This window comes from Lithobates pipiens, unplaced genomic scaffold (genome assembly GCF_037356315.1).
Source record: "Lithobates pipiens isolate NorthernLeopardFrog02 unplaced genomic scaffold, aLitPip1_a1.2 Scaffold_30, whole genome shotgun sequence".
Lineage (NCBI taxonomy): Eukaryota > Metazoa > Chordata > Amphibia > Anura > Ranidae > Lithobates > Lithobates pipiens.
Window position 1 is genome coordinate 184,165,097 of NW_027507791.1, and position 12,332 is coordinate 184,177,428.

Here is a 12,332-nt window from a genome sequence, read left to right on the forward strand (position 1 = left end):
TCGCTAAAATCATGGTACTCCTCCGGCAGGGAGGAGAGTGAAGAGGTGCACAGGACCTTGGATACCTTCAGGAAGCATGTCTCCCTGCATTGTGGTGACCAGGAGAGAACCTCAGCATGGAGCCAATCAAAAGAGGGGTTGTGCCTCTGTAGCCAAGGATAACCAATAACCAGCGGAAACCTGGGTGAGAAAATAACTTGGAATTGGATTACCTCATGGTGAAGAGCCCCTACGGCCATGGACAACGGAACCGTCTCATGAGTCACATGGGCAGGCTGTAAAGGTCTCCCGTCAAGAGCCTCAATGGCAAGTGGAGTGTCAGGCCGCGTACACACGCGCGGACTGTTTGCCCAACCTTGTTCGTCAAACAGTTTCGGCAAACAGTCCGCTCAAAATTTGCATGAGCGGACTTGCCCACACACGAGCGGACTGTTTCAGCAAACTGTTTGCCAAACAGTTCGCTCAACTTTTGAAATGAACGGACTCGCCCACGTAAGGAGGAGGCAAATCCGCCCATTTCGAGCGCGTGTACAGGTAGGCGGGGCCCGCGAAGGAGACGTCGCGGGCTCCGCCGCCTGGAATGGGCTTAAAGGGGACATATGTCACATGGGTTGGTCACATGGTGACCCCGCCCCCTTACGATGTCATAGTCCCCATGTGACATCAACCCATGTGACCAACCCATGTGACATATACCATGTGACACCGCCCCATTGTCACTATATAAGTGACCACACAGCGCGGCTCTGGCATTCCGGCCGGAGAGCTCGTCGAGTCAACATCTCCAGGAGAAGAAGAAGAAGAACAAGAAGAAGAACAAGAACGGAAGGCGGCGGCGGCGACGACAGCGGCGACAGAAGACCGGGCCACCGCCTGTAAAAGAGCTACAAGAAGGCGCGGTGGCCCGGCAGAAGAACCGAAGGCGGCAACAGAAGAACGGAAGGCAGCGGCGACAGAAGACCGGGCCACCGCCTGCAAAAGAGCTACAAGAAGGCGCGGTGGCCCGGCAGAAGAACCGAAGAGGGGGACAAGACCCCCGAAGTCGGGAGAAGAGGCCGGCGGCGGGGAGGAAGAAAGCCGGACTCCTCCGCTAGTAAAAGAGCTACACACAGATAGCGGAGGAGTCCGGCGAGAAGACCCCCGAAGACGGAAGACCCCCGGAGCTGTGCAATAAAATATTTTTTCCCTGTGTTGTGTTTTTTTTTGTACTTTATTTCACAGGTGAATGGGTAGGGGTACATTGTACCCCATACTCATTCACATGGGGTGGGGGGCCGGTATCCGGGGGCCCCCTTCTTAAAGGGGGCTCCCGGATTCCGATAAGCCCCCCGCCCGCAGACCCCGACAACCAACGGCCAGGGTTGTCGGGAAGAGGCCCTTGTCCTCATCAACATGGGGACAAGGTGCTTTGGGGTGGGGGGGCCGCGCGGCCCCCCTTCCCCAAGGCACCCCCCATGTTGAGGGCACGCGGCCTGGTACGGCTCAGGAGGGGGGGCGCGCTCGCTCGCCCCCCTTTCCTGGCCGGCCGGGTAGCGTGCTCGGACAAGGGTCTGGTGTGGACTTTGGGGGAACCCCCACGCCGATTTTTTTCGGCGTTGGGGTTCCCCTTTAAGCCCATTCCAGGCGGCGGAGCCCGCGACGTCTCCCTCGCGGGCCCCGCCTACCTGTACACGCGCTCGAAATGGGCGGACTTTCCGAGCGGGAACAGTTTGCTCATTTCGAAAGTAGCCTACACACGGGCGGACTGTTCGCTCAAACACAGTTTCAGCGGACAGTTTTTCGGAATTTCCGAAAGACTTTGTCCGTCCAACTGTCCGCTGAAACTGTCCGCTGAAAGCCCACACACGGGCGGACTGTCCGCCCAAACACTGTTCAGCGGACAAGGTTGGGCGAACAGTCCGCCCGTGTGTACGCGGCCTCACACAACTGCAGTGGAATCGAGTGCTGCGAAATAAATGCAGCATCAATGAACAGGCCTGCAGCCCCAGAGTCAATTAGAGCCTGTATCACGATGGATGACTCAGCCCAAGAAAGGGTGACCAAAACCAGGGGCTTATCCTGCTGGATAACTGGGGACGAAACAACGCCACCTAAGGTCTGTCCATGACAGGACCTCAAGGTTTGGGCGTTCCCTGGACGGGTAGGAGAAGACTTCAAAAAGTGACCTGCCTGGCCACAATAAAGGCACAATCTCTCCCTCTTCCTAAAGGCTCTCTCATCCGCAGAGAGATGCATGAAGCCCAGGTGCATGGGTTCATCTTAACTGACCAACTCGGTACCAGGAGGCATGGGAGGTGAGGGAGTCATGGGTGGGACTACAAAGTTCGGAGACAAACGTAAAGGAGGCTTCCGCAAGCACTCCTTAAGCGAAAGTCTTTCTCTGAGTCTGGAGTCAATGAGGATGGCAAACAAGATGAAGCTCTCCAATTCAGTGGGTATATCACAAGCTGCTATCTCATCCTTGATGGAATCCGAGAGACCATGAGAAAAAGCAGCCACGAGGGCCTCATTGTTCCAAGCAACCTCTGAGGCCAGAGTACGGAAATTCAATGATGTAGTCGGCAACAGTTCTCGTACTTTGTTTGATGGACATGAGGCACTTGGCAAGAGAAGCGGAGCGTACGAGAATGTCAAATACCCTTTTAAAGGAGGCCACAAACTGAGGGTAACTCAAGACAACAAGTTTTTGTGTCTCCCATAGAGGGTTAGCCCAGGCCAAGGCTCTCCCAGAAAGCAAAGATATCAGGAAACCTACTTTGCTTCTGTCCGTTGAAAATGTCTGGGGCGGCATCTCGAAGTATATCTCAACCTGATTGAGAAACCCTCTGCATTGAACTGGATTGCCCCCAAATCGCTGGGGAAGCGGAGCAGAACCAGACATACCTCTTATAGAGGTAAAACTCGAGGCGGGTGCCTGCACAGAGACTGGCGCAGCAGCAGGGACGGCCTGCAGCTCAGGTTGTACTGGAGCAGCCACCGTGGGGGATTCTAGGTGAGCCATGCGATTCAGGAGCGTTTGTAACGCCAAGGCAAACTGATCCATGCGGTGATCTTGCTCATCCAATCTGGAAAAAATATTACCAACAAGTGGATTGACTGTATCTTCTGCATTCATGGCCTTCGCCTACTGTCAGAAACCATGAATCAGACTGAGACAGAAGTACAATTAAATCACACTTGTTTATTAATAAAAATAAAAAGGTAAATAGAAAAAGCATAGTCAAAGCATAGCCAGAGTCCAGTAACCAGATCGGGTAATCAGCCAGTTCAGAAGTCAGGGATCCAAGTAGAGCAACAGCAAGCAGGATAAGGAGCCAGAAGGGATGTCAGCAAGCCAGTCTTTAAACAAACCGCAGGAGATGGTTTCTAGTGATGTGACCAAGGTGAAGGCAGAGGTGAAGTGAGCTGGAAGGCTTTAAGGTCAGACGAGCATCATCAGGAACAGCTGGTAACTGTAGAGAGAGAAGAGAGCTGGCAATTAGCCGACAGCTGAGCGGCCAGCCCAGAGAAGGAAGGGCTAAGCCAGCCCTGACAAAATGTTTGTATACATTAGCGTCTCTCCGTGAGACAATTGTGGGTATCCCCGCAGACATCAAGTCCGTGGGACCCGCAATCGTGCTCGCAAATCCCCCGGCGGGCACGCGCCCGCAACCCGCCTCTTCAGGGGCAACATACAGCTACGTGATTCTGCCGGTATGTGCCCTTCTGCCGCAGTATATCTGCGTGAGGTGGTCGGGAAGCCGTTAAACAAAACTGTGGGAGAGAGGGTTAGGGCCAAGACAGCCTTTAGTAGTTGCAATGTTACTTTAGCAGACAACAAGACTTCTATAGGTAGACAGCCACGCAGGGAAAGGCATCCAGCAGGACACCACATCTGCGTGAGTAGGACTACTGTCTCCTGGCAACAATTTTGAAAGTTTCTAACAAAGGTGATAATGAACTTATTCACTTCTTTTACAATCTCCTATTGTAGATCTTCACTCAACTGAGCTCTCAGTCTTTTATTAGACTTGCCAATCCACTGCCACTGGATGCCCTGAGCTCTTCCAAACTTCTCACTCAGTATTTTCCTCAAGCAGCACCCCTGCGTCCCTGCTCGGTCCCTGGCTTGGCACTCACAGATACTCCTCAAGCGTCACCTCACTAGCCTGCTCAGTCCCTGGCTTGACATACGATATTGCTCTGCAAGCATCACCCCCACTGGCTGGGTCGCAGGCTTGACATCTGCTGGAGTTTCCCAATTCCTCACCGTTCCCCCGGTTGGTGAGAATACTGCTCTGGTACTTCTTTCACAGTGGTCCCTGGTAGTAAGGTGGATGGTCCCTTAGTGGAGACAGCTTCCCCTCTACCTTCGACCATGACAAGTTATCTGGCCGGCAGAACCGTCACTTCTGGTTGGACGGCAATTTGCAATCCCAACCCTACGCTGCTCTCTTGCTTCTGGATAGGCCCTTTAGACAGGCAGATGACCCCAGGATAGGCAGCAGGCTCTGGCATAGCAGCCCGGGGCAGCACAACACACGTCTACCCAGACAGCCGTCCAGGTGGCACAGAACCCCGATAAACTGAACCCATTCTGTCACTGGGAGATAGGTGGCAGAGTCAAGCTGGACTGATAGAATGAGACACCGCTCTCTGGTGTCTCCTTCAAATGTCGCATCCTGAGAAGGTGTATGTATTGTGGGACCAAGAGGCACTTGTATGACAGCATCAGGTTATGATACAGAGATACCAGGGTGTATGGCTCGGTCTAAGACGGGGTACCACCATAATGTTGATCTCACATGAACGTGGCCCGCCTCGTCCTGGGTATCAGTGAGGGCATACAGCGGAGAGTCCGACGGAAGGAGAAGAGTGAAAGAAAGTAAAAAAGCTCCATGTGCATCAGGCGAGTTGGTTCCTCCCACAAGCCCTGCCTAGTTTATTCTCCTAAACTACTCAGCTACTCCCACTGTCTGCAGCTCAGAAGCATAGGTGCTAATTGACTTGTAGTTCTACAGCTAGCCAAAGACGGATGCAGCTGTCAGAATACAATGTCCTGAAGGGGAGATTTCTTCATCCACCTCGCTCGTGGATGTCATTTTTTTCATTAAGCCCCCAGACGGAACAAGAATACTAACAATCTATGGCCAGCTTAAAGGGGTTGTAAAGGTTGTTTGTTATTTTAAAAAAACTAAAAAAACATGGTATACTTACCTCCTCTGGGCAAGGGTTTTTCACAGAGTGGCCCCAATCGTCCTCTTCTGTGGTCCTTCAGTGGTGCTCCTGACTCTGCCTCCTCCCTGCATCAAGTGCCCCCTCGGAGACCAGCATTCCAAGGGGGCACCCAGACGGGTGCGCTCCCGAGTCCTGCTGCTGCGTCCATTGACACAGATAGCAGGACCCGACCCCAACCCCTGGCTCCTTTGTCACTGGATTTGATTGAAGCAGGGGGAGCCAATGGCTGCTGCTGCTATCAATCTATCCAATGAGGACCCGAGACAGCGGCTGGAGCTGCTGTGTGTGCTCATTCTCATCGCTGGAAAGATCGAGTTCAGGTAAGTAAAAGGGGGCTCTGGGGGGTTGCTGCATTACAGAAGGTTTTTCACATTAATGCATAGAAGGCATTAAGGTAAAAAACCACAAGAGTTTACAACCCCTTTAAGACAGGAACTAGGAGGGCTAAATAGACTCTGAGATAAATCAGGCAGAGAGCACAAGACGCTGAACTTCTGAGAAGATTAACTTTTTTTTTTTACTTATAAAACAAATGCTTTATCACCTGTTGCACCAACTTTAACCATTGTGGATTTGTGGTGTAGCGCTACCCCCGCAGGAGCTATTTAAAGCCGAGTTCCACCCGTTTTTTTTAGTTTATTAAAAGTCAGCAGCTACAAAAAGTGTAGCTGCGGACTTTTAATAAACCAACACTTACCTGTCCCACGGTCTAGCGATGCGGCTGCCCAGAAGCTTGCTCCTCTCCCCCTCCTCGGCGCCGTCATAGCAACTGTGGTTTACGGCTTCACGGCCGGGCATGCACTGTGCACGCGCAAGTCGCGCTGCACTCTGCTATTGGCCAGCCAATGTTCTGGGACCTGTGCTGTGTCTCAGAAGATCGCTGGCAGGGAGGGGCTGCCTAGGGCGAGAGGAGGAGACGCCTAGGTGGCCAAAAAGAGCAAGGAGGAAGTGGGACAAGAAGTCCCACTAAAAATAAGGTACACCCGCCCCCCCCCCCCCCAAAAAAAAATTACATGCCAAGGGGCGAGGAGTGCTTAAAGCGGAAGTTTCACTTTTGGTTCCGTACTCTGCCTCTCAACCCCAAGGACTGTCCCAGCCCCTCTGGCACACCTAGCAAACAGTGTACTTGCAAATTCAGTAATACAGACACAAATATAGTGAACAGGAGTTTGTTTACTGGGAGACTTTCCACAATCAAACAAACAGTAGTCTGATAACTCAATAGTAAGAATACAAAAGTTTGATCTTTATCGATGTAAATCAAAACCAAATGCAGACTTCAAAATAGCACAGTAAAGCAACTTAAATTACTGTAAAGTGGCCTATGCACTCAGGCATAAAGGGGAACATATGTAGCTTAACCACTTTCCTCCCCTCATATAACAAAATTACATCGGCAAAGCGGTTGTGTTATCCTGACCGGACGTCATATGGTATCTTTCAGGATAACAAGCTGCTGCGCGCCCCCGGGGGCACGCATCACGGCGATCGTTGTTGTGGTGTGTCAGTATGACACAACACAACTCCGATCTAGGTAAAGAGTCTCTGATGGAGACCCTTTACCATGTGATCAGTCGTGTCCAATCACAACTGATCATGATGTAAACAGGAAGAGCCGTTGAATGGCTTTTCCGCACTCGCGTCTGTCAAACGCAAGTAGAGAAGAGCCGATCGGCTGCTCTTCTGACAGAGGAGATCTGTGCTGATTATCAGCGCAGCCCACACTGGACCACCGGGGACGCCACCAGGACCACCAGGGATGCCCACCACTAGTCACCACCAGATATGCCACCCATGGCCACCAGGGATGCCAATCAGTGCCCACAATGGTTGCCAATGAGTGCTCACAATGGATGTCAATCAGTGCCCACAATGGGCATCACTGATTGACAGGCATTGTTTGGCACTGATTGGCATCCATCAGTACCATCCATTAGTGTACTTCAGTACCACATATCAGTGCCCATCCATGCCCATCTGTGCCACCTATCAGTGCCCATTCGTGCGGCCTATCAGTGCTGCCTTTCAGTGCCACCTATGTGTACCCATCAGTGCTGCATATCAGTGCCGCCTATCAGTGCCCCATCAGTGCTGCATATTAGTGCCCATCAGTGCCACCTCAGTAGTGCCACCTCATTGGTGCCACCTCATCAGTGCCTGCCAGTGCAGCCCCATCAGTGAAGGAGAAAACTTACTTATTTTTTCAAAATTTTCTGCCTTTTTTTGTTTATCAGGAAATCAAATACCTCCAAAAGAAAGCTCTATTTGTGGGAGATGATAAAAATTTAGTTTGGGTACAGTGTAGCATAACCACGTAATTGTCATTCAAAGTGCAACAGCTCTAAAAGCTGACAATTGGTCTTGGCAGGAAGGTGTATAAGTGCCCTGTATTGAAGTGGTTAACAACTGTCAGTCTGTTTCCCTCAAATCCCGACACAGACCCAGGTAATGATCATGTGATGCAATAGGCCACGAATGCAAATGATCAATTTAACAATTAATGTGAGAATTCCCCTTTAAAGGGTAATCAGTGAAATCACAAAATTACTGATACTGAAAGTTTAACAGAAAGGGTCCTCACAATGGAGATATCCAGGATCTTTAGCTAGCCTGGAGTTGGTGCACTTGGTGTCCTGTTGAGCAGGATAAACAAAGTGTACTTGAAAATATCCTGGTAAGGCAAAGTGGAATGTAGGTTACTAGCAGTATCCTGGTAAGGTTGATGAAATTCAGTGACTGTTCAGCAGGGTGTAAGTTTTCCTAAAAATGTGAGCACTGGTAAGGCAATGTTGCCTGAATACAGTGTCTTTGGGATTAAATTAGCTTGCATCCCGTGGTACTACAAATACCAGAGATGTGAACAAAGACAATGGTGTCTGTATGCAGTTTCTATGTGATTAAATGGGCAGGTGCCCGCTCACCAATACTGTAATTGAGGTTGCAAGTAGTCATGAAGATGGTGATGGCTTTTCAGAATCTCCCTCTGGGCCCTGGCCCAGGGGATGGCGTCCAACCTCTGTTGCACCGTGGCCCATCCGGATCTGATGTGCGGGTAGCATGGATGGAGCAGGAACGGCCTCCAGACTGCTGCCAGATAGGGAGGCGATGCTGTCTGCAGATGACCCTCTGATTATCAGCTTGATGACTCTTTCTTGCGCAGGCCGTGACTCGGCCACAGCACATACAGACACAAGGAGTCACTGCTAGCAGATCCAGGCTGGGGTTCCAAGAGAGCGATCTAGTCATAGACCAGCCTTTTTATATCCTCTCCCAGCAGTCTCCCCTTCTCTTCTCAGCAGTCTGGAAGTTGTAGTCCTAAAACAGTGCAATCTCAATGTGAAACTTGAGTCCTGGAACTACAATTCCCTGTATGCTTTGCTTCCTGTTAGTAATTACTCTGCTGGCAGGATGTGATGACACAGAGTCTTTGCTGCTACTAGAGGGAAACAGTTTTACTGAAGCAATGTTGCAAAGTGTCTTCTGTAACTGTAGGTAAGATACCTGGCTACATCAGTATCAATGTTTTTAAAGTTTATTTTTCTATTTTATTTGTCAGCGACAAGTTTAAAAATCTCATGAATGAAAAAGACATGATGTTGAAAGCGAATGACACCTATGTGCTTCGTGTTTTGGCCACATATGAAAAAAAGGTTGAAAACAACGTTGAGTATGGATTGGTGATGGAATATATGCATCATGGTTCTCTGCACTTACTCTTCGACACATTCGACAACAATGATGACTTCGTCCCATGGGCTTTGAGATTTCAGATACTTCACCAAGTGGCACTAGCAATGACTTTTCTCCACAGTCTTACACCGCCTATAATTCATTGCGATATCAAGCCCCAGAATGTCCTGTTGGACCAGTTTTTAAATGTTCGGGTTAGTAATACTGACAATTTTTTTAAGTGCTTTGAATCTTCTCATTATGCTATAAGAGTATAAACTTTTCAGTAAGAGGACCATATGGTATTTTTTACAAATATTGGTGGGCTGAAAAAAAAATGTTTTTATAAATTCATTTATTAATTAACCTCCCTAGCGGTAATCCCGAGTCTGGCTCGGGTTGGGATTTTACTATCACGAGCGGTAACCCAGAGCCAGACTCGGGATCGCATCGCTGGATGCAGGGAGGACACAAGGAGAGTTACTTACCTTGTCCCCTGGATCCAGCGATGTCCTCCGCGCTGTGTGATTGAGCTGTCCTCCGCTCGATTCACACAGTGCCGAATGCCGCCGAGCTCCATTCCCTGCGATGTTACGGCGCACGGGAGCGGAGATCGGCGCCAAATTCAAAAAAGTAAAAAGACACAAAACACACACAGTATTGTAATCTTACAGATTACAGTACTGTATTAAAAAATTACACACCCCCTTTGTCCCTAGTGGTCTGTGCAATGCCCTGCATGCACTTTTCTTTTATAAATACTGTTTTTTCTGCCTGAAGTTTGGAGATTGTCCATAGCAACCAAAAAGTGTCCCTTTTTCAGTGTTTTAGGATTTGATTACATTATTGAATATTTTTTATTATTCTTTATTATATTATAAACGTTATCATACCCGGGATGTCTGCTAGACTCTGGTTTGAACAGATTTAAGAGAGTTATTCCTAAGAATTACAGGACTACAATATAAAACGGCAAATTTCCATGCAAAATAATTGTACCGCTTTCAGTATCTAAAACCAGAATGAATCATACCGCCAGGGAGGTTAAGCAAGTTATCCTGTTACATTCAGGAGTGCACATAAAAGACCCCCTCTTACATCCTGGAGTGTCCAGCATATTACCCCCGTACATCCAGGAGTCCACATCTGAGTCCCCTCTTACATCCATGTGTGCCCAGCAGAGTTCCTACTTACTTTTCAGAAGACAGAGCAATAGGGTGGAAGCTGGAAGATGGGGCAGGTCTGAACAAAAGTTCAGGACCTCCTGTAAGTGCTTGGGGGAAGGGGCAATGACATCATTGGTTTCTAAGATGCAGGTGATCCTAGCAACCAATCACAGCAGGGAGGGGCAGGGAAAATCTGCATTTGGGACCAGTGGAGGGTCATGGCTGACTGCAGTGAATGCACTGATCTCCTTATTTTACAGAGTTGCTGCCGATCAGATACAATCTTGTAGAGGGCTGTAGTTTGTGTTCTCCAGTTTTACCTCTATACCAGGCAGTTTCCTCCTTGAACAGTGTGATAGGGTGGAGAATCCAACAAGGTGGACAACTCTTTGTAAAAATAAGGTTTTTGATATGTTGAAATGTTTATTATCACACTATTTGCCAGCAGGGGCGTAACTAGAAATCACAGGGCCCCATAGCAAAATGTTGTATGGGCCCCCCCCCCCCCCCCTCACCCAGGGGCGGATCCAGAGTCTAGTCTCGGGAGGGGCACTGATAAAAAATACTTTTTTGGGGGGGCAATTTATTGGGGCAATGGCTGATGTTGGCGCTTCAATTGTCACGGCACCATTTGTGTTATGGTGTAAGGATGATTGAAACACATTATTTCTATTATTACATTGTTATAGTTCAACTCACCATAATGCAGAATCAGTGGAAGCCCCGAGTGTGTCACCTGCCACCAGGTGCAGATTGTCCACTTGCCACGTCACCTGCCACACATTGCAAATTGTCCACTTGCCACGTCACCTGCCACCCGTTGCGGATTGTCTGTTTGCCACGTCACCTGCCACACGTTGTGGATTGTCCACTTGCCACGTCACCTGCCACCCATTGTGGATTGTCCATTTGCCACGTCACCTGCCACACATTGCGGATTGTCCACTTGCCACGTCACCTGCCACAAGTTGCGGATTGTCCACTTGCCACATCACCTGCCACCCATTGTGGATTGTCCACTTGCCACGTCACCTGCCACCCATTGCGTATTGTCCACTTGCCACGTCACCTGCCACAAGTTGCGGATTGTCCACTTGCCACGTCACCTGCCACCCATTGCGTATTGTTCACTTGCCACGTCACCTGCCACCCATTGCGTATTGTTCACTTGCCACGTCACCTGCCACCTGTTGCGGATTGTCCATTTGCCACGTCACCTGCCACAAGTTGCAGATTGTCCACTTGCCACGTCACCTGCCACCCATTGCAGATTGTCCACTTGCCACATCACCTACCACAAGTTGTGGATTGTCACTTTCCTTTTAAGGTGGGGAATGGGATTGTCACGTCTGAGTCAGGCAGCAGAGAGATTCAGGCAGCAGAGAGATGATGTAATCTCTCTGCTGCCAGCACAGTGAGTGAGGGTGGAGCTGGCAGAGAGATTCAGGCAGCAGAGAGATGATGTAATCTCTCTGCTGCCAGCACAGTGAGTGAGGGTGGAGCTGGCAGAGAGATTCAGGCAGCAGAGAGATGATGTAATCTCTCTGCTGCCAGCACAGTGAGTGAGCGTGGAGCTGGCAGAGAGATTCAGGCAGCAGAGAGATGATGTAATCTCTCTGCTGCCAGCACAGTGAGTGAGGGTGGAGCTGGCAGTTCGCAGGGCGGGCGCTGGGCGGTGAGAGAAGATGTCATCTCTCTGCCCCGCCACTCGCTGATTGGCCACCCACCAAGCCTCCCCGCTGGCAGCTTCCCCGCCACGCCCCCCCCCGCCGCCGCCGCCGCCGCCGCCTCCGCCCGCTCGTACAGTCAGTGTGACTGTACGAGAGCTGAGCGGATAGGCAGCTCGGCGGCTCACCCGCCGCCCGCTCACCGGGCCCTTCTCAGCTGCGGGCCCCATAGCGACCGCACGGGTCGCTATGGTGGTAGTTCCGCCACTGTTTGCCAGCCTTAAATGACCTAACCCCCAGCTGAGTGTTGCATCAGGCTGTTGATTCAGGGTGGGAATAACATCATTTTGCGCTAATCTTACACTCCCCCCAAAAGGGTGTAAAGATCTATAATATTGAAACAGGCAATCACCCACAATCCACACCTATAGGACCCATAAGATGTTGATGATGGTCTGCACAATTGCAGAAACAAAATGCACAGGGTGCATTTTTTATCCAGTGAAGTAAATTTTTCATTCACTACCATGTACTTGTATGAGAAAGTATCCTGTTCTCTTTGTATTCCTCTCTTAGTGTAAAATGCCAGTCCCTCTGCTTTCCTATTACAAAT

At 50.0% G+C, this 12,332-nt stretch overlaps 1 protein-coding gene across 3 annotated transcripts in view; it reads left to right on the plus strand.

Moving 5' to 3' along the window:
- Window positions 1-12,332, plus strand: part of LOC143943382 (receptor-interacting serine/threonine-protein kinase 3-like) — a 123,789-nt gene that overhangs the window by 48,844 nt on the left and 62,613 nt on the right. For all 3 annotated transcript variants that reach the window (XM_077465116.1, XM_077465115.1, XM_077465117.1), the window contains exon 3: window positions 8,774-9,101. In XM_077465116.1, coding sequence (XP_077321242.1) covers window positions 8,774-9,101 — 328 coding nt within the window. The remainder of the gene's footprint in view (window positions 1-8,773; window positions 9,102-12,332) is intronic.